A 20,752-nucleotide genomic window follows, 5' to 3' on the forward strand; every position below is an offset into this window, starting at 1 on the left:
TGTGAATATTACTGATCCCCACCTGAATATCGTTGGGATCACATAACGAGACACCAGAGCTCGTGTACTATGCGAATATCACTGCATCTAGCAACGTGGTTTAAACGGGGTGAAAACATTTCGCATTCCCTTCGTCTTATATTGATTTTCATCCACGGAGCTTTCGTTAAAGCCAGCTATTTGGGAATATATGGGACGGGTATGATTCCTACCATTCATTTTACACAGCCACACCTCCGGAAAGAAGAAAATAAAAAAGCAGATTGAACACCTGAAGATATTGCCGAAACGCCTAGCCCATGCCCGGTCCAACGTCGAAGTCATCCACCACATCCCCCGGAATCAAATGAAAAAGACGTGCCAAGGTTATTTATTCCGCATGCTTCTTCTTCTTTTTCTTCTTCTCCCCGTTGACTTCTGCTTCGACTGTGCCGTTTACGTCGCTGTGCTTTCGCTTCTTCTTTTCTTCCTTCTTCTCTTTCTTTTCCTTCTTGTCCTTGGACTTCTTCTCCTTCTTGGGTGTGGCGGCAGCACCTTGTGGTAGGGGGGCATCGATCATCTCAGTGTCAATGGCCATGCTCTGGCCATCAGCGAGGATATCGGCCATTGCTTGGTTCTATATATGAGTTAGTAAAAGAAAGTAGAACTTTATTATCGTATAAATTTACCATGGCATCAACATTCTTGGTTGGCTTCTTTCCAGTTGCATAAAACTCTAATCGGTCCTCAACCTGTTGCCTTAACGCATCACCAAACTTCTTCGACGGTTGCTCAGCGAAGTTGTCGATTCGGCTGGCAATACTGCACTTGTTCGCAAGGTATCGCGAGATACGGCCCTTGTCTTTTTGACTTGCACGGCCGATGAATGTGCTGTGGTAGATCAGACCGAATTTCGGTGTGTTACCCTTAGTCTTTAGAGCACGAAAGAGGGCCTTCTCAGCACCTAGAATCTGGAGTGTGGAGGCGGGGTACTTGGACAAGTTGGTCAAGGAACCAGCTTTTTGGATTAGACGAGCAGCAACAACTTCGCCAATAAGCGCGGCTAAGTTGGGAGCAACCGTGCTCATCTTGTCAACCAAATAGCTGTATAGCGTTCTTCGGTACTCGACGAGTTTAACAACTTTGCTGGCAAATGTGGAGATGTTGCTCATGTCGACATCCGATAATTCTCGTCCCATAGAAATCTTAGCCTTGGCAATGATCTCGTGTGCCTTCTCTTCATCGTCGTTGACCAGGGCGGCAACCTCGTGAAGCTTCTCGTCGGATAGAGTAGACTTGTCGCCAATGTAGAGTGCCAAGCGGGCGTAGGTAAGGTTGTCGGACGCGATGGCGTAGAGCTCGGGGAAATGCCATCCATACCACTCGCGAACCTTCTGTGAGAATAGGTTGATACCCTTGTCGAGGTTATCTAAAGTTGCGATTGCTCTGATGATGTGGTTATCGTTCTTGTGGACATTGAACTTGACCTTTCCGCGCGAGTAGGCGTGACCAAGACCAAGCTGAGCCCTCTCCACATCTCCTTCCTGTAGACCCTTGAGGAGTTTGGACGCGTGAAGACGGATACCTCGTAGTAGGTCGGCAGCAACTTCGGATGTATCACCAGTTTCGCATTCGACGCCAGGGAATTCGGCCTTAATGGAACCAGCCAAGTTCTTATCAGCGACACCAAGAACGATCTTGCTCTTCTTTGATTGCGGGAGGTTTAGTTCGAGGTTGGACTTGAGGTAATCGGGAAGGATACCCTCTGAGATCAGGTTGATGTTCTCAAGGGCGTCGGCGGCGCTCCTAATAATTATCACATTAGATTCTAAGCCCAATATATCGAGATAGTTTAGTAAATATTACCTCCAAGGCGCAAAGTTGACCAATTGCACCATCTTTCCGAACTTGGAGAGGTCCTGGCCAGCTTTCTGCACTTCCTTCAGGTGTAAACCAACAGTATCCTGTTGGTGAACCACCTTAAAGATGGCATAGCCGACGGCCGACTCATGTAGTAAGAAGTCTATTTTCGTCATTTTGTCTGATTTGGAGATCTCACGTAGGTTGGCGCATGAGATGTTGTGATTGTGAATGGGTGCGACGAAATTTTCAATTGAATCGTGAGGAAGAAAAAGTTCCAAAAATTTTTGTCCCATCGAAAAGAGCTTAGGTCCCCACTTCGGTACGTACTGTATCGGTAGAACGTCGGTGACACTTATCATTTATGCTTTTCTACTTCAGGACTAGTGTATATTCATAATAAGTTTGTGCGCACAGCAGACGGCCCATAAATCCCGACACCCAGACCCCCACTCTCGGGATGTCCTTCGCGTTACACAGTAAGAGCCACCACAGCTATCCCCTCACTTAACTGAGTATTTCCAATTCCTTTTTCCTTCACACTTCAACATAAACCTGTAATGGAATGCAATCCCATTCAAGAAATGATGCAAAAGATATTCAGCATTCCAGGTCATTAACATACCCCAAGGCCAGGACACACACATAATTCAGTTTATTGACATAACTTTCACGACTTCGCAGTATCAAGTTGATGCTTCACTTAGTATATTGACACTGGGTTAAATCTCTATGGCCTAACATTTTAGGACATTCATTGAAAACGAGACCAATATCTTCATATCCCTTTCTCCTTTTATCACCGACTTTTCCCACGCTCTAATCCCAGTCCCTTTCTATTCTACATCCTCGCTACCATGACATCAATCAGATCTTATCAGCCGGCGCGTGAATGCCATCGGCGCAGCTCTGAGTGGAAACACAGTCTGGAACCTCTTCTTCGTCCTCAGTGTCTTGAGCTGCGGTAGCTGCGTGGCGTTTATCAGCCGGAGCGTGGATACCATCGGCGCAACTTTGGGTTGACACGCAATCCGGTACCTCGGCTTCGGCTTGTTGGGCGGTGTGGCGCTTATCAGCTGGTGCGTGGATTCCGTCAGCGCAACTTTGAGTCGAGACGCAGTCGGGTACTTCTGCGTCTTCGGTGGCTTGCGTCTGGGCTGTGTGTCGCTTGTCTGCGGGGGCGTGGATTCCATCGGCACAGCTCTGTGTGGAAACACAGTCAGGTACTTCTTCGGTATCCTGGGTTGCTGCAGCGGTGGAGTGACGCTTGTCGGCAGGTGTGTGAATGCCGTCTGCGCAGCTCTGAGTTGAGACACAGTCTGGCACCTCGGCGGCCTGGCGGTTAGGGGTAGGCGCGGCCGTCGCGGATAGGGCGATAGTCGCCAGGACTGCAAGAACGGAGTACTTCATCTTGAAATTGGTGAAAAAGGTTGGCTTTGTCCGGCAAGACCTTAAGGTAGAAGTGAAGAAGTGAAGAGTAAGAAGAGAACTGAAGAAGAGGTGAATGAGTTTGAAGACTGGCTTGACACTGACTGAAAAGAATAGGCCGTGAATAGCTGCTTGTACGGATCTTATATACTCAGCGTGGACATCGAACCCATTCCGCGCCTCCAGCCAATGCCACCCCGAAACAAGCAGATGCCTAGGATATCGCGAAGACCCTACCCCATTACTGCCCAGCCTCCTCCACGTAGCAACGACCCGTCTTGTCTCTCATTGCCGCAAAGCTTAAAGGTCCCAACGATCGCCGCCAAGCATCTACCAAGCTCATTGTCGAACGGTAAATGATTCTCATATCTTTCCGCTAGGTAGCTTTCTAGAACTTCTCGAACGTGATATGACGCCAAATTGTTTTAATTCCATATACCCTAGACTTACAGGATATAGTATTGTAGTTCGTTCCCACATGGTCATAGCCTCCTAGTTCTGATCAATCTTGGTTAACACATCGCAATTCTCTGACATTAACCTGGGTAACATCCTGGAAGTCATCTATACGGATCCACTTTCTAGCGCCATACACCTACTCCAGCGAATCTGGCAACCTCGCGAAACTCACCAACGATCGCCTCTCTTCAAAACATGGGGCATTCATATGTTGAATTCACTTAGACCAGGGTCAAATAAACATTGATGAGGTTTCTAATACGATGGCTGTGCAGCCGCCTTTTTCTGCACCCATGTAGCCTGTCATGTTTCGACTTTCATGGGGTAATCTGGTGCAACGATATTGGTTCGAGGAATTCGCAACTGGCGCGAAAACACCTGTGCTCGGTATATCGCTTGGCAAAAGCTTCTATTCGATTTGAATGTGGCATTCTGGTTGAGTATCTCGCTTCTAGAATTGCGTTCTGTATTAAAAACCCGATGAAAATTCCACATCAACTAGAAAAAATTCGGTGGTATCATCGTTAGTTCGTTTCTTGTGAATGCGCTCGCACATCTTTTGTTGTACGTATTCCAATGGTACACCTAATTTAGGATATCGATGGAACGGCCCAAAATAATCAAAATTTAAGAGATAAGAAGCCTCGAAGCTCTCTATCAAGAATGCCAAGAGAAATACCCCTTGGGTTGTGAGGCTCTTCACTTGGGTTTGAACGTACTGGGTCAGGAGAAGGATGAGTAGATCTTACCCGAAGCAGGGAACTTATTACGGCCATGTTAATAGTCAACAGAAAAGTTTCTGTTATTTAACGGAGATCTTATAGCGCATCATAGTAGTCATTCACTTAGTTGGTTTCACATCTGGCAATTGAATAGTTTCATTATTTTTCGTATTTACTAATCGAAGGTTGACATAGTCGCACCTGAGTACCATAGAGTTACAATAGCCAATCAGAAGTTAAATCATTGTAATCATTCCATCTCCTTGTCTAACCCCTGGTTAAGACGGGCTTTGACAGAGTGCGATGGAGTCCGAGGTATGGCCCGACTACTTCAACACCTTAGAGGTATGCGCCACCCGCTCTTCGTAGTTGGACGATAGCTTCTGGAAGCCCCGAACTTTTTTTCTTGTAATTTTCACGTTTCTGGTATATCGTGAAGTTAATTTACATAATGGCACCTCGAACATCGTCTCCCAAATATGAAAGGTTGGAAGATGAGCCTGAGAAGGGAGAGGCGAGCTACTTCATCCAAAATAATCCACCCAATTTCTTAAGATCACAAGCTTCAAGCCGCCAGAATATCTTTTGGATAGCTCTTATCGGTGTCGGAACATTTGTGTTGGGTGTAATCTCTACATTATTCATTCTCGAGATCAGGTCTCGACATAATCCATATGGTCACTATGAGACGGGATTCCGAGAAGAGAAGATATGTGAGTACTTAATCATACTAAACGCATAATCTAGGAAGCAGTCAGAGCTGACACTCTCACCTTGATCAGTGCCACCGAGCGCCATCCAACTCGAACAAGTTCGCTTCAAGTTACCTGTAGACTTCGCACCCGGCGGTGACGAATTCCTAGTCGCTCAGCCTGGTGATAAAGCCTACATCGGTACCACACCGGAGGTCGATGCCGCTTGGAAGCAACTGCTTTGGGGACGGTATTTCTCCGTCTCTGAAGCAGAAGCAAAGAGTTTATGGGGTGACGATTATCGAGAATTCCGCGATCACCACCGAAGCGGCTATACAGCAGGGTAAGTTGGCCTACATGTTGTTAATAACCCAAAACTAGAGAGTATGTGTGCTGATCAGAGACGATAGATTCGACATGTTCCATCAGCTGCATTGTCTGAACCAAATTAGACAAGCCTTACATCGGGACGTCTACCCAGAAACCCCACTTCACGGGCCAGTACATACCGGTTCGTCATCCTTATTCCTCCAGTCCCCTATCAAATCAGCCAAGGCTAATCAACCACTAGACCACTGTGTCGACCAACTCCGCCAGTCAATAATGTGCTGGGGTAGTACAGCTGTTGTCCCCCTGAAGTACTTCGAAGGCTATGGCAGTGAATACGTGAAGACCGATGCAGTTCATACCTGCCGGAAGTTTGACCCGATTCGAGACTTCGTATCGGAGAGATTTAACGGAAGTCTCTTCGTCCCAAGGCCGAGCGGGTGGATTGATACCTCGGATAATGCATTTTAGACTGATAGATGGGTGTTATAATAGGCAAATAAGGTTTCTTCCAAGAGAATATAAAGAATCCGATTCATGTCGATCAAGGATATCGCGCTCTGTTGAGATATCTAGTGCAAGGAGAATTAGAGAGGCTGAGCAACGAAACCTAAGGTAATCTAGCCCCTATCCGCCCATGCCTTTCGTTTCGGTGGAGTAATCGTTCGGCTTCTTCAGCTTAGAAGAGTAACCATAGGGACGAATATCTTTAAAAACTAAAAAATGCCTTACCATTAGTATCATTCCGCCTTTCCATTCATTTCGTAGTCCTACACAATATTTAAGGGGCATGAATAAGAAATATCCGATGATTCGGATAGCTCCGGCAGCTAAGAAAGCTTGGCATGTATAGTACCCGATTTGGGATTAGCGCATGCAAGTTGTCTGCATGTATAAGTTGTGGACCCAAATCTAGAAGATCGACAGGGCTGGGTTTCTTGGCATTTTTATTATCCTATTTGGGTTAAGCGTCGCCTTGTATGGGTGTCGATATGGCCTCAAGCCTTCACTAGAAGACAGGAGATGACGAGTTTAGCTTTCGGTATGGGGTCTGCGAGGCAGGCAGCAATAAAATTTTCCCCTGTTCTCCATTGTCAACTTTTCTATATCATGAACGGAAAACCTCACCTTCAAGTAGGCGACAACGAAGAGGCCAGTTCTATTCAACGTCTTTGACTTGAAGCCTGACATTAGACACCAATCCGCTACTTGTTTCCGCCATGGCAGCTGGAGATCCAAGTAAGATCTTTCGAGTTTAAGACTTGACACTAGTTAACACGAGACCAGTTTTGTACAGCTTGTACGTTTACGCCCCGGACCGAGGAGCACCCATCTTCTTCGCCATTGCGTATGCTATTTCGGCATTCTTTCACATATGGCAATGTCTGTAAGTAAGCCATCACCCTAGATGAAGCGGATAAAGCCTCTAATACCAACCGTCAGTCGCTACAAGGCTTTCAAGTTGATCGGACTGCACCCTGTCTGTGCGGTACTGTTCACTGCCGGCTACGCCTTGCGCGAGTACGGCGCCTATAATTATCTCTATAGTGTGACCACGAAGTTGCCCCTGATTATCTTCATCGTCAGCCAGGTGTGCATTTTCGTTTGCCCGTGAGTACACCTGGCCCCATGTCACATAAACGTAGGTGAATAGGAACTAATGCGATCATTGATCACTATAGCCCGCTTCTCGAACTTGCCAACTACCACGTCCTCGGTCGAATGTTCTACTATGTGCCCTACTGTTCTCCCCTTCCTGCCAATAAAGTTCTAACCACGTTCGGTGGTCTTATGGGCCTCGTTGAAGCCTTGAACTCTCTGGGGGTGGCCTTGTCCGCAAACGCTTCGTCGTCGGCCGAAACCCAAGCGCTTGGTAGCCACTTGACGATAGCAGCCCTCATAATCCAACTTGGCGTCATCGTTATCTTCATCTGCCTTGCCGCTCTATTTCACCGACGGTGCGCTAAAGCCAAAATAAAGACCGAGGCGGTCAATACTCTCTTGCGGACGTTATATATCAGCATGGCATTAATTCTCATCCGTTGCATATATCGCCTAGTGGAGCATACGGGTAACACGACGATAGACCTTGATGATATCGAGACTCTTCGAAATCTAAGCCCTATCCTACGATACGAAGCTTTCTTCTATATCTTCGAGGCAACTCTAATGCTTATCAACTCGGTGCTGTGGAATGTATGGAATCCTGGCCGTTTTCTACCGAAGGACAATCATATCTATTTGACGCGCGAGGGTATCGAAGTCGAAGGCGAGCCAGATAGGGACGATCGGTCACTTTTAGCTAAGGCCACCAACTTATTAACGTTCGGTATCTTGTTTCGAAGGAAAAGACAGTCTCGACCATTTCAAGAGCTTGCTGAGTATCCGAATCCCCAGGAAGCTTCTAGGCTTCATGTACCTAGTTATCCTAGCTAAGCGCTGCGGGAGTCTTGGTGTTATTGAGGTGACTTATGTCTTGCGGAGGCGTTGGGAAAATAACGGAGAGGGGGTGTAGCTTCGATAAAATATCTAGAGATGATTCAGGGTTTCCCCCAGATCATCCCAATGGCTATTTAATATTAGTTTATGGTATAACTTTTAGTTAGGATGTGCTTATAATTTTGTACAATACAATACGGCAGACAATAGGGACAATAAAATAGAAACTAACTTCGCATTGTGTCCTCATCTTCGGTCATCATGCGCATTGGTTGGTGATGCGATGCGTTCAGTTTGTTGAAGTTCTTGGGGGAGGATCGAGTCTCGGAATTATTGGACCTGGAATAATTGCGTAGAGGAGCTTGTGATATTATTTAGGGTGGCATTAAATGGCTGGTATCCACGGCAATTTGTGTCGTAAAGATGTACGGCTTGTCGAAGCAAGCATCCCACCGCTTCTCGCCTGAATTCCAGAACAACTCCAACACACGCTTCGCTGCTAGTGGGACGTAAGTACCGACTCCATAGCTTAGCTCTGCTAGCTGCTTCGCAATGAAGGCACGCGTCGCCGCGCTGTCGTGAACAGCTTCGACCCCGAGGAGGACCAACGGCCAAGCCATGAATCGTTTAATCCTAGGAGATGAGAGTCCTTCTTTCAGGGACTCTTGGAGGAAATGGCTGTGTTCAGCACAGCAGGCCCTCAATTCCGAACTTTCTGGCAGAACCGATAGACTTTGTAGCGACAAAATGCAATACAATGCAACAGCAGCGCGATATGTAGTACCTATTAATATCCAATCAAGTTTGGAGAACTGTTTGGACTCAGCCCATTGCTCTGGAGAAAAAATATGAATTCGTTCAAGTATTAAATATGCTGTTGTCGAAAGATCCTCAGCTTTGGTTGCGCCGTATTCCGTAGCTTGCATTCGCAGATGGTTGATTTGAACGATTTCGCTAAATAAAGGTAAGGGACACATCTGAAAGGGGGAGGCTGCAGTGCTGTATTGTTCTAGTAAGAATCGAAGCTTGTTGAGATATAAACCGGTCATGACGAGGTCCGATGTAGGACACGTTGTGTTCCCAATCACTGTAATACTATGTGGAGTTAGCTTTCATACGATAAAGCCTACCAGTCGTATTCGGGGAGATCGACTCACAACCACAGACAAAGTAATAATGGCTCCAAGTTTTTCGATTTCGTAACTTCGCGGAAACCACCACGGAGCGCAATCATTTGATGAAGTCCCTCGAGATGACAACGCCAATTGAGCGAGCTGCCTTGTTGAACCTATGTCGAGATATCGTTTAACACGGTGTATTATTAGTTATACTGAATAATGCGAACTCACATCGGCAAGGAGCAGTGTTAGTATTCCAGCAATAACCATATCATCCGCGCACCCACCTCCCGCATTGAGATGTTCGTTAAGAGAGCGGAGAGCAAGTCCCCAGTACGAATAGAATTCCTCGAGCAAAGCCTTATGGTGGGGGTCACTTCGTATCCGGTTAATTCGGTGGCTTAAGGTGACGCAGACCATAGCGAATTGCAGGTAAAAAGGACGTCTAGTGGCTAGCTGAAGATGCGTGGCGGAAAGGGGAAATATATGGGGGTTTTGACCGAGTTCCTGTATCGGAAGCAGGTCTCGGTATATACAAGAATTGACTACCCAACATATGTCAGTTTGATATTTCAGGATAATTCGGATGAGATAGGTAATCACTTGCAGTATTCCGCTGCTTGGGCCAAGATACAAGCTTCGTTCCTTATCTCGAGGCGTGGCATGTTCATATGAGCACTACTCATCATAGTGTAGACCGATTCTGGTGTAGCTTTGGAAGCATCATCATTGTGATACCCCCGAAGTTCACTTGGTGGCGTTCCCTTTCGTTTCCGACCCCGGGAGTTGACTTTTCCAGGAGCAAGCCACTTTAATCTGGTGGGTTTCACATCTCCATATCCCGGACATTCAGTGCCGGACATAGAGCATCTATTGCAAGCAGGCTCGGTGGCGTCGCACACTAAGCATCGACGGCGACATTCCCAGCAATGGCGTTTCCGCATCATAAGTGCTTGTTGAATGGCTATGGACCAAGTGATGAAATCGTTCCCGAGCAAGGGGCCTGGGTCCTAGATTGATATAAATTTCTTATCCAAAAACGAGATGATTTAAACGTCGCATACGTAATTGACTTGAAATAGAAGTTATGATAGGGCTAGAAATCCTGCGTTCATCAAGGCGATGCACTTGTTGTATTGGGGGGAGTGGGGAGTTTGGTTTGTAAGGTCCGGGGGTGTTTTTAAATCCGAATGCTTAGGTATGTAGGTACCTAGGTAGTGTCGAATGAGAAGGTGGGGTTGACGGCCTAGAGTAGAGTTTTAGTGCTTATCAACTAATCAGCGCTCTAGCCTGTTAAAAAGTTAGTTACCTACCTAGGTACGCCCTAGTACCTAGAAGTTAACGCCGATTGGAGGGGCTTAGCTTAGTTCTCAACTCCAACTCGCCGTCTTTTTAACTCGTCGACTCTAACCCGCCGTTTCTATTCTCTTCAACTATTCTCACATACTTCACGCAACAATAACATATATACCTAGGAATAGGTATATATATCAAACCCAAAAGCACTCGATTCATCATGATAAATTGTAAGTATAATGGACTAAAAAAAAATGAAAGCATCTAATGTGAATTAGTACCGAGTTTTTTCATGGCTCGACCGAAAATAAAATGCAGTTAGGAACAAGACTGTCATCCATCGATATGATATGGAAACAATCATGGGCACTTCAACGGCCCTGTTCCTCGCAAGGAAGCCCAATAAACTTTATGGACCACTCTCATCCTCGCATGGCCCGTAATTTTCCTGCGCGAGTGACTTCCCAAGATTACATGTATCCAATATTTTGGTATGGGAAGCACTGAGCGCGGATCGACGACGAGATACGCAACAAACCAATGTTGCGAATACGCATCGTTGCGAGTAACCATCGCGGACTCAATATTTAAGCACAGCTTCAAAATGTATTCATTCTATTTTTTTCCCTTCCCCATTCCACTCCCAAAAGATTTCCAACAACCCCAACCCATAACTGCCATCTACCGCAGCAATGGCGACAACACAACAAGTAAGTCACATCTCCAAATAGCATTATAACTTGGATGAAACCTCAATATGTGAGACGTATTAGATGCACGAGATGCGTGTGCGGCGCCTCATCGGCCTTGTGCGTTTTCTTTATCATCCTCAATAACTAATTCATCCTTCTTCCACAGGACATTAACGGAAATACTATCAACCACCCCACGGCGGCTGGTGTCATCATTCAAGGGGGCAAATTCTGTTGTGGTTTGATTCGTCTGAATGGCGCGGCGGTTTGCAACGCCCGCATCACGAACAAGCGACACAATATCTCCTCGCACCTAAATAAGGAGCACGACCCAAATTCCGCTCACCAGCAGAAGAATGCGGTCAATCTGCATCGATGTTCCCGCTGCCATCGAATGTGCAACTCGTACAACATCTACTTGAACCACATCCGCGAGAAGCACCGGTTCAGTGGTCGCTCTGATCGTGTCTGGACACGATGGCGACGCCAACCTCAAGGAAGCTTGGTTCAGTTCTAAGGTACCTCTATTAGCTGCGTATGTATTTCTTCACCTTGGTGAACCAATCAGCCTCGGACTTACTAACTCTTATTCTAGACGAGACTAGGGTAGCTTGTCCTGGCACCTGCACGACCGGCACGTACATCGGATAGGAAGGACTAAGAGGGAACGGAATACACCTGGAAGGTTTCGGAATGGAAGGTCGGAGTCACGCCCGGGAGTACCCACAAAATCGGGATATCGCCTAATACGAAGGACATAAACTTGATACCTTAAAACCCAAATTATATTCATGCATTTCCCAAAGTTCGATGTTCTTCCCCCTTTTTGATAATGACATGGTACCCAGGCTATATGTTTTCCCGCAGGTGACAAATGCAATTACTGTAACCTCTAAAGTGCCCCATTGAGCTAACTGCCCTTGAGCTAAACTAACAGACGTTGAACCAACAGCTTAGAAATCAATTTTTTATTTTGCTTAAAAATCGGCCATTCATTTCTACGGTCATTGCGATGATTTAAGACGATAAAGTCCCGCTGTCTAATGGCTTACGATGTACTATAGCAAGGTTCGTAGATTGACGCAAAGATGACTACTCCCGAGCCGAAGGGTGTTCCTAATACGCCGGCCAAAGGCGTTCCGTTCTTTACTCCGGAACAAAACCCTCCGTCAGGGACGGCATTAGACCCCCAACCGTACGGGAGTCCTATCCCGAAGCTCTTCACTCCTTTGAAGATCCGTGGACTCACTCTTCAGAACCGTATCATGCTATCATCGCTATGTCAATACTCGTCAGAAAACGGTTTTCACACCTTATGGCACACGACTCACCTCGGTGGTATTATCCAACGTGGGGTAAGTCTCCTTTACACCTCCGCATGCAACAAGCTACTAACCGACTCCCCTAGCCGGGCCTATCCTTTATCGAAGGCACAGCCGTCCAAGCGCGAGGCCGTATCACCCCCGAGGACTCTGGATTATGGCTCGATGCGCACATGGAACCCATGAAGCAGCACGTGCTCTTCGCGCACTCCCAGAACCAAAAAATCGGCATCCAACTCGCCCACGCCGGCCGCAAAGCCAGCACCGTAGCTCCATTTCTCTCCCCTCCTGGGCTAGCAACCGCGGATGTCGGTGGTTGGCCCGACGACGTCGTAGCCCCGAGCGCGATCCCCTACGCTGAGAACTACGCGCAGCCGCGAGCTCTGTCGCTGGAGGAAATTGCTCAGATAAAGGCGGATTTTGTGGCGGCTGCGAAACGCGCGGTGGCGACCGGGTTCGATGTCGTCGAATTAAACGCCGCGCATGGGTATTTATTGCATAGCTTCTTGTCGCCGGTTACGAACCGCCGGATTGATCAATACGGTGGGAGTTTCGAGAACCGCACCCGGTTAGTAGTAGAGATTGTGGATGAGTTCCGCAAGGTCTTACCGGAGGATATGCCGCTTTTCCTGCGCATTAGCGCTACGGATTGGCTTAATGAGGTTGAGGAATACGAGGGCGAAAGCTGGAAAGTTAGCGATACAGTCCGCCTAGCGGTGATCCTAGCTGATCATGGTGTTGATTTGATTGACGTGTCCAGTGGTGGAATTCATTCACTGCAGAAGATTAAGAGAGGACCTGGGTACCAGGCACCGTTCGCCAAGGAGGTCAAACGAGCCGTTGGAGATAAGTTACTCGTCGCCACTGTAGGCACTATCACGAGCGGGAGACAAGCCGAGGATCTCCTCGTCGGTGGGAAGGGAGAAGACGATACACCACTCGATATCGCAGCAGTTGGGCGCATGTTCCAGAAGAACCCAGGACTGGTCTGGGATTGGGCTGAAGAGGTACGTAATCAACACATAATAGGAAAACATGACGAAACAGGCCTGCTAATAATTTGATACGCTTCTAGCTTGGTACGGCGATATATCTCGCAGCTCAGATCGGATGGGGTTTTGGCGGCAGAGGTACCAAGCAACGCAAGATTCAGCCTCCAAGAGAGGCTAGGGACCAGAAGGTATACGACGACCATGGCCCTATACCTTAATACTATTTCTAGAAAAGGATATCCTAAACAGAATAGGAGGCGCTACGACCCTATATATTTCTTACGCCACGGGCTATCTGTTTGTTCTGGCCCATTGACCCAACGGTGTCTTATCATACAATAATACGAATGTCATCGTCCTCAATAACGTTTCGTAACTAAGCGCCCAATGTACCTAGACATTCACGAACTCACTAGGGTAGCTAGCAAGTCCCGAGTACAGAATATAGCTAAATCGGGATTGTCATGGCACTAAAACTAATCATGAAACAAAGGGAATACTCAATTCGTCTAGAAATAGGTACTAAGTAGGTACGTATGTTTCCAAGTCCACAACTTTGAATCTCTTCAAGGGCCGACGTGCATATAGGCAGCCCAAACAAACGGGTCGCCCTCGAGGCCTTCCATGTCCTCTTCCACATCTTCCGTCGCTGGCGGAATCTTCTGTTCGTATATCTGAGCCTTCCTCTCCCTCTCCTTCTCCTTCCTCCTCTCCTTCCCAGCCTGGATGAAAGTATCCCGTAGAGCCTTGGTTGCTGCATGAAGAGCATATGCGATTCCATTATCGCTGAGGCGACCATCATTTATAATCGCAGCGTAAAAGGTTTTAGCCACATCAGCAGAATACTGATCTGAAACTTCCCATAGTGATCCTATAGCGTGTCGAAACCCCGCAAGCTGACAGGCACTAATGAGGTGTACCGTTTCATTTTGGAGTTTTGTGACTGGATTATCCCCTGTCGAGCAAGCTGACAAGTATGCCAACCACGTCTCCGTAGATTGCGATTTCAGACTGACCAAGTCCGTGAAGGTTAGCGGGTTTTCTTCGCCATCCTTTAGTAGAAGGGCGCTTTTGGATGGGTCGCTGGTGCAGGGCTCTCCATGACCAGCGAAATGCCATATGGTAAAAGTTTTAAGAATACCCATGATATCGTCTTTCATCGGAGTTCTGATATGTAGCGATGTAATGTGAGGTCGTAGAATTTCATACGCCCCTTCAGCTTCCTCTTCAGCAAACCTAAGATCAGAGTAGCCTCCTGGAGTTACTGCCATTGAGTTGAGCAAAGCCTTATTTGCGGCGAAGTGGGGATTAGGAAGATCGCTACTAGCATACGTAGAGCGTATGTGCAACAATGCTTTCACAGACGGACTGTAAGATGACACCACACTATCCATCGCCGTGTTCCTCCTTCCTTGGGCATTTGGTCTATGATAACCAGCAGCATGAAGGGGTAGAAAGCTCAGAATATCTGTTGGAACCCACCAAACTCGGGGCAGTGGTTTACCCTCGGGTATTGGCTTAGTCAATGATAGGTAATTTAGAACTGGGCCGACCGTCGTGTCCCACAGCCACTCTAATATTTCTAAGGGCTTGCCGCGCGAAGGAGTCCTCGCGGAATCTTTCCTGATCGACGTTATGATTTTGACGTACTTTTCGATTTCTTCGTACTTCAAACTCTCGAGATGGAGCGTCCGGATACCTGACCGTTCGATGATAAAAGCATCGCACTTTATTTGGCTTACGTTTATAACGATGACAGGGCCGTTAGACGCCGCAGCCTTCAGCTCTTCTCCTCGGGGGGGGGGGGGGGGTAGTAGAAACTGCCCGAAGCCCTCCTGGCCACGGATTGTACTGAGAATTTCCTCAAATTTCTGACCCGCCACACGACGCTCGTTTACTTGGGCAATAGACTGTGCCATAAAGTTTACGGAGGGGGTGTCAAGTTCTTCTTGAAGCTTCTTGAAGTCCCCGGCCAACTGGGGATGTAGTTCATTTAGGCGCGATAAATCAGTGCGGGCACCCCATCGTAAATCAGCTAGGATACCCCGGCTCTGTTCAAGAAGCTCCAAAGCACGAACCGGGCCTTTATCCGCAAGCAAAGCTGCCGATGCAGCTAGCGTAGCTGTGTATGAAGTATCCCCCCCCTAGCAGCCTTTGCTGGTCTTTTTTGCCCTAACATACGGCGGCTAAGTTGGGGCAGGAGTTTGACACATTTTTCCATGAGGTCATATATTCTGGTCCATGTCCTCTGGAAGGGTTCATTTGGTAATTCAACTATCGCCTCAGATGCCAACAGCGCACTCCGAATCCGATAGTGGCATGGCACTTCGCTTGAATTGGCGACTTTGGTTCTTAAAGCAATGGCAGCTTCTTGATCCTGTTTGCTCTTATTTCGACGAAGTAGAGAGCTAGCTAGGTTGTCCTCAAGCGCAAATCGAGAGGAATATTCGGCTGGGATATTATCCAATAATCTCTTTGACTCTTTGATCGCCTCATCGAGATCATCATTCTTCCCCGTAGCTTCCGCCTTTTTTTGTAGGTATGCAGCGAGATTGATACAGTTTATGTGATTGCGTACATTTTCAACAGTATGAGAGGTAGTAGATATGGCTCCTCGTACTAATCTGATGGCCTCTTCTATATCTTCTGGGTTTTTGCCTTTCACAAAGCGAGCCGAAAGACAACCCGCCAGTATAGTAGCATTTGAGTTTGACGGGAGGCCCTTAGTTGATGATATCGATAAAGCGGATCTAGCATAATCGACGGCCTCGTCCAAGTACTTCGCTTCGCTCAAATCCCCTTGGTTTTCGAATAGCTGCCGGTAAGCGGTTGATAAGTTGGCCAAGCAGTCGCTTTGTAGGTGGTGACCAGGAGGTAACTCGCCCAGCAACTCTTTGAGGCTTTTGATGGTGTTCTCTGTGTCTTCGAGGGATCCATTAATCTTTGCACGCCCTAATGAAAATAACGCCAAGCAAAGTACATGATAGGGATATCCTGCGCTTGTTTTGGGCGTGATGTTTATCACAGCAATGGCTAGATCGAATGCTTCTTGTATTGGACCTAGTTGCTGAGTCCACTCGGATAGGCAGTGGAGATACTTAGTTAGTCCTATCGCCCTAACTACGTAATCCGGATGATTTTGCGGAATATCTTTGACTGCTTCTCGGCCTTTCTCCACGGCGGCTTGTAGGTCCTGGAAATTCTCTGTCTTCTCGTAAAGTTTGAACCGGGCTCGAGCCAGTTGGAAGAATGCGCTAGAGGTATCAGGGGGGCTGATTGACGTAGCTCGTTCGGCATTTTCAATAGCCTCCTCTAAGTCTTTTCGCGATCCAGTCAAGTCAACCCGACTCAATAGTATTTCAGCCAAGCCGGTCAACCGGGCTGGCGTATTGTCATCATCTTGGGAAATAGTGGCGACGGATTCCTTAGCTAAGTTCACAGCTATGTTTAGTTCTTCTATGTTCGGTTCTGAATCTTCATCGATACGATAGTATGTGTGGCACCAAGCTGCTAGCGTGCCTAGGCACCTTGGTCGGTCTGGATGGCCTTTGGGCGTGAGCTCAAGCGCAGCATGTGCCAAGGATAAGGCTTCCTTTATCACCTCCCACTCGTTCTTCTTATCGAACGATGCTTGTAAACATGCAGATAGGTGGGTCATTATGTAGCCTCGCTTAAGATGCTCGCTGGACGTCTTGCGCACCGCATCTCTCGCGAAGGCAATGGATCTATTAAGGTCGTCCGTAGCATAATTCTGATTGTAAAGGATTTCGTGCATTCGGGATGCTAAAAAAGATTCGCCCGGATCGTTAGAAAGGCTAGTATATACCACATGTTAGATAGATTATGGTTCTAAACGGAGTTTACGAAGCATACCTGGACATCTCGGTAACCAATTCACGAGAGCCTTTGACATTCATGGCAGTGGATACATATTCATCGCAATGCTCTTGTGACCATGTTGTGCAGAACCTTTGAGCCATGAACTGGAGTACTTCTTGTTTTCGTGACCTAAGTTTGGGGTGATGATCAGGTGTATTGTCTACCGCTAGCTGCGCAAGGACGATAGCTTCGTTGATGTCATCGATACGGTTTTCCTTGACGAACAAAGAACGGCGAGCCCTAGAAAGGGACACACGGAGCCCCGCGTCCTTGATGCTGGATCCCAGCCAGCGACGAAGGAATTGGTTCAACGCGTCGACGCTCAAAGAGTCGAAGAAAGCACTTGGTCTTTCGTACTCACTGCTAATATCCATCATCTTTTTTCTTTCTTTTTTTCCACCGGAAATTCGAAGACTTTGTTGGTTTCAGAGTATGGAATGGTTATAATACGAGCTGACGAATAAGTGTCGGTGAGGATGAGGGGATGTGCAAATCTGAGTGGCGTCGAACTTGCTCAAATACTCAGTACCTAGGTATCGATATGCGGTACTGGGCAAATCCAGGTTCGTTAAGGCTATCTTCCTTGCTTGAGTAGCTGGACGAGCAGCACTGCTTATGGCATCAGCCATGTCCGCAGTCTAGCGAGCCTGCCTCTCCCACACGGTCTGTTCACCTACCACAAAAGCTGAAAGGATTCCTTTTCAATCCCTCCTTTTCCTCTACCTCCTCCTTTTCTCCCCCTTTTCCTCCCCCTTTTCCTCCCCCTTCTCGTTCTTTTTGATTCCGTCTTGTTTTCCCTGTAAGAAAAGAAGAAAATGCCCGACACCACGTGCAAATGTACTCCTTCAGCTGTGCCCGGAACCCGGTGGGCCATTCTCATTGGTATCGACTATTACGTCCACGACGAGGCACAGTCACACCCATATTCCCTTAGCCTGCGCGGATGCGTCAACGACGTGATACTTGTCCAGAAATTCCTCTGCCAATCGACCGATATAGATCCGAACCGGATTCACAAGCTCATAGCCTCGAGACCCGACCAACCGAATAACGAAGCCAACTTAGGCTTACCGTCATATGAGAATATCGTAGAACTCTTCCAACATGTTACAACGAAAGCCAAGAAGGGTGACTTGGTCTATATTCACTATTCAGGCCACGGCGCCCGCGTGAGATCGATTTTCAGCCACCTCAAAGAGAATGGTGGCGACCTGCCGGATTCGCTTCCGTCCCAATCTTCATCCAGCAGCGATCCGTCTCAACAGCGCATCGCCTGTGGATCTTTAGATGAGGCCTTGGTCCCGTATAATATTGCCAATCAACAAGGGCGATACCTCCGAGACGTCGAGATAGCAGTGATGCTCCGCAATATGTCGAAAAAGGAACTCCTGGTCACAACAGTGATAGATTGCTGTCATTCTGGGGGAATGAACCGCGATGGGGGCAACATGGGGGGTATCTCATACCCGGATCGCGAGCTACCGCATACCGATCACAGCTCTTTCAAAGAAGACGAACTTAAGCTTGCCTACTCTGATTTGTGTAGGGGTAAAGGAACGGACGGCGATAGATCCGCGCGTGTGGGAGAGCATTGGCTCCTTGGTTCAGGATGGAAGGGTCAAATTTTCTTCGCAGCTTGCGGCGAGGGGGAAAGAGCAGCTGAAGCTATGTTCGGAAACAAACGCTATGGAGTCCTTACCTATTTCTTGGTTGAACATCTCAACTCAGGGTCTGACTTATCTTGCGACGAAATATCCCGGTTGCTAAAGCAGGATATGTGTAATAAAAACCAAAAACCTCTCTTAGGAGGGGAGAAAGACCGACTGTTCTTTCGTGATGAGACCTTACACCTGTTTCAAGGCGTAGCTATTGAGGAAGTTGAAGTAGAGCCCCGGGTTGGATCCACAATACGATTAGGGGTCGGTGGGGACTCATGGTATCACTCCAGAGGACGTATTCGACATCCGGCCGCGTTTGCGTTCGGAGTCTAAGCCTCTTGCCCGAATGCAGGTGATGGATGTATCCGAAAACAATTGTAAAGGGGTTTTTACCCATTTCTTCGAGGTGGCGCGCCCCGCCTCGGACACAATTAAAGAAGATTATCTTGGGACGCCAGCGCACAAATGTCGTATGAAGTTCATATCATCTCTTACAGAACGCCTGCAGACGATTACGAAAGAATTACATCTCGCGCATAAGCAAGATATAATCTCATTCGTTACAGCGAGCGATAGTGAGCGGGTTGATTTCTGCGTGGACGTCCTCGAAAACGAGAAATTCGGTTTGTTGCGTGGTGATCGTAGCCATCTAGAACATCCGATTCCAGATTTGCCTACGCCAACCCAGCTTCTCTGTACCATAGAGCATCTCTCTGGATACTACAAAGTCTTAAATATGACTTTTAACCCCACAGGCGATCAAGAGAATAACGTCGCATTTGAGCTAGGCACACGCAAAGACGGTAAGAGAGTTGAGTCCACACCGAGGCGTCGAGCTATTGGCGATAGGTATGATGATGATGACAACTGGAGTTTCCAGAGCTGTGATGGGGATCGCCCGGTTTTCACAGTTGCCAACGGGGACTGTGTGATGTTACGCGTGAAGAACAACACTCCATTCTCTTGGAAGATCGTCATCATGGTGCTAGGGTCTCTTTGCGAAATAGAGCAATTGTATCCAGGTAGAGAAGGCACAAAATACGAAGAACTGGGACCATATACAACATTCGACATGGTTACCAGCTTGAAGAAGGACCACCCCTTCCTTACATCGGAAACGAACTTTTTCAAGGTTTTCTTTTCGAGGCAGCCAATTAATTTTCGATGGATGGAACTGCCAGCCTTAGAGGGGTTACGGGAGTCCCCAACGCCTGGACCGGGAGAGAATCGTGGGCGTGAAACCTTTGAGAGGAAGATTCCCGCGAAGCAAGATAGTTGGGATCCGCAAGTTTCCTGTATCTGCAAAGATTTGCAGGTTGACATTGTGTCCAAGAAATGATTCCTTTTTCTTTTTTCGTGACGATGAGCAAAACTTGGCTAGCTAGGAGGCTACCGTTTTGTTGGTTGGCTTTGTTCTTGGTTATTCAACGGTCGTTATCTCGGTATAGTGTGTTATCGTATTACTTAAGTACCTAGGTACCTAATGCACATTGCTTTATATCTATTGAATTACGAAATGATGGCTGCTAAAACCCCAAATTATACGAATCTATTCTACGCAGTTCTATCGGACGTTCGGTATCGGGTAAAGGAATGGTAGTCGAAAACGGGGGTGGGTGTAGTCGGATGGCCCCATCTTCGGGGTGCGTGACGAGCCGCTAGCAATTTAGGATGATCTAGGTGGTATCGGGCGGTCTGAAAATAGTAGGATATAAACTCGAAAGTCTGAGATTCCGGAAGTGGTTCGGCGGAAATGGCTTACGTCACTACCTGGAGATCTATGGATCCACGTGATATCGCTGCAGAGAAAATGTTTACGGAGGAACACTTTGGTTATAGCAGTAGTCGAACTTTCATTATAAGTTACTACTACTTAATTAATAGGTTTT

The 20,752-nt window shown here is 47.4% G+C and overlaps 10 protein-coding genes across 10 annotated transcripts; 6 read left to right on the forward strand and 4 right to left on the reverse strand.

Moving 5' to 3' along the window:
- Nucleotides 1-99: 99 nt before the first annotated feature.
- Nucleotides 100-2,093, reverse strand: F4822DRAFT_414631 (Nop domain-containing protein). The gene is made up of 3 exons (XM_051459165.1): nucleotides 1,846-2,093; nucleotides 669-1,785; nucleotides 100-616 (listed from the first exon to the last, which is right to left on the reverse strand). The coding sequence occupies exons 1-3, from the start codon at nucleotides 2,013-2,015 to the stop codon at nucleotides 371-373; spliced, it is 1,533 nt and encodes a 510-aa protein (XP_051311751.1). The 5' UTR covers nucleotides 2,016-2,093; the 3' UTR covers nucleotides 100-370.
- Nucleotides 2,094-2,596: 503 nt separating this feature from the next.
- Nucleotides 2,597-3,352, reverse strand: F4822DRAFT_359019 (uncharacterized protein). The gene has a single exon (XM_051456088.1). The coding sequence runs from the start codon at nucleotides 3,247-3,249 to the stop codon at nucleotides 2,707-2,709; it is 543 nt and encodes a 180-aa protein (XP_051311752.1). The 5' UTR covers nucleotides 3,250-3,352; the 3' UTR covers nucleotides 2,597-2,706.
- Nucleotides 3,353-4,899: 1,547 nt separating this feature from the next.
- F4822DRAFT_432838 (uncharacterized protein) lies at nucleotides 4,900-5,938 on the forward strand (the record flags this gene model as incomplete). The annotated part of the gene is made up of 4 exons (XM_051461721.1): nucleotides 4,900-5,161; nucleotides 5,231-5,483; nucleotides 5,551-5,651; nucleotides 5,712-5,938. 4 exons carry the CDS (start codon nucleotides 4,900-4,902, stop codon nucleotides 5,936-5,938), a joined length of 843 nt encoding a protein of 280 aa, XP_051311753.1.
- Nucleotides 5,939-6,379: 441 nt separating this feature from the next.
- F4822DRAFT_445779 (uncharacterized protein) lies at nucleotides 6,380-7,903 on the forward strand (the record flags this gene model as incomplete). Its single annotated transcript, XM_051463428.1, has 4 exons — nucleotides 6,380-6,706; nucleotides 6,755-6,854; nucleotides 6,911-7,078; nucleotides 7,150-7,903. The coding sequence occupies exons 1-4, from the start codon at nucleotides 6,688-6,690 to the stop codon at nucleotides 7,901-7,903; spliced, it is 1,041 nt and encodes a 346-aa protein (XP_051311754.1). The 5' UTR covers nucleotides 6,380-6,687.
- Nucleotides 7,904-8,093: 190 nt separating this feature from the next.
- On the reverse strand, nucleotides 8,094-10,184 carry F4822DRAFT_359027 (fungal-specific transcription factor domain-containing protein). Its single transcript, XM_051456089.1, has 4 exons — nucleotides 9,632-10,184; nucleotides 9,256-9,569; nucleotides 9,064-9,194; nucleotides 8,094-9,001 (listed from the first exon to the last, which is right to left on the reverse strand). Exons 1-4 carry the CDS (start codon nucleotides 9,969-9,971, stop codon nucleotides 8,281-8,283), a joined length of 1,506 nt encoding a protein of 501 aa, XP_051311755.1. The 5' UTR covers nucleotides 9,972-10,184; the 3' UTR covers nucleotides 8,094-8,280.
- Nucleotides 10,185-10,413: 229 nt separating this feature from the next.
- F4822DRAFT_414654 (uncharacterized protein) lies at nucleotides 10,414-11,999 on the forward strand. Its single transcript, XM_051459166.1, has 4 exons — nucleotides 10,414-10,550; nucleotides 10,599-11,030; nucleotides 11,179-11,547; nucleotides 11,608-11,999. The coding sequence occupies exons 2-3, from the start codon at nucleotides 11,013-11,015 to the stop codon at nucleotides 11,527-11,529; spliced, it is 369 nt and encodes a 122-aa protein (XP_051311756.1). The 5' UTR covers nucleotides 10,414-10,550; nucleotides 10,599-11,012; the 3' UTR covers nucleotides 11,530-11,547; nucleotides 11,608-11,999.
- A 94-nt stretch (nucleotides 12,000-12,093) lies between these two features.
- On the forward strand, nucleotides 12,094-13,841 carry F4822DRAFT_414655 (NADPH dehydrogenase). Its single transcript, XM_051459167.1, has 3 exons — nucleotides 12,094-12,367; nucleotides 12,421-13,341; nucleotides 13,410-13,841. Exons 1-3 carry the CDS (start codon nucleotides 12,101-12,103, stop codon nucleotides 13,542-13,544), a joined length of 1,323 nt encoding a protein of 440 aa, XP_051311757.1. The 5' UTR covers nucleotides 12,094-12,100; the 3' UTR covers nucleotides 13,545-13,841.
- Nucleotides 13,803-17,582, reverse strand: F4822DRAFT_445781 (CHAT domain-containing protein; the record flags this gene model as incomplete). The annotated part of the gene is made up of 3 exons (XM_051463429.1): nucleotides 13,803-15,448; nucleotides 15,508-17,141; nucleotides 17,200-17,582. 3 exons carry the CDS (start codon nucleotides 17,580-17,582, stop codon nucleotides 13,893-13,895), a joined length of 3,573 nt encoding a protein of 1,190 aa, XP_051311758.1. The 3' UTR covers nucleotides 13,803-13,892.
- Nucleotides 17,583-17,957: 375 nt separating this feature from the next.
- On the forward strand, nucleotides 17,958-19,409 carry F4822DRAFT_359171 (peptidase C14, caspase domain-containing protein). The gene has a single exon (XM_051456090.1). The coding sequence runs from the start codon at nucleotides 18,021-18,023 to the stop codon at nucleotides 19,194-19,196; it is 1,176 nt and encodes a 391-aa protein (XP_051311759.1). The 5' UTR covers nucleotides 17,958-18,020; the 3' UTR covers nucleotides 19,197-19,409.
- On the forward strand, nucleotides 19,219-20,636 carry F4822DRAFT_445783 (uncharacterized protein; the record flags this gene model as incomplete). Its single annotated transcript, XM_051463430.1, has 1 exon — nucleotides 19,219-20,636. One exon carries the CDS (start codon nucleotides 19,219-19,221, stop codon nucleotides 20,200-20,202), a length of 984 nt encoding a protein of 327 aa, XP_051311760.1. The 3' UTR covers nucleotides 20,203-20,636.
- Nucleotides 20,637-20,752: the final 116 nt, after the last annotated feature.

Source organism: Hypoxylon trugodes, assembly GCF_022578975.1.
Source record: "Hypoxylon trugodes strain CBS 135444 unplaced genomic scaffold F4822scaffold_8, whole genome shotgun sequence".
Classification (NCBI taxonomy): domain Eukaryota; kingdom Fungi; phylum Ascomycota; class Sordariomycetes; order Xylariales; family Hypoxylaceae; genus Hypoxylon; species Hypoxylon trugodes.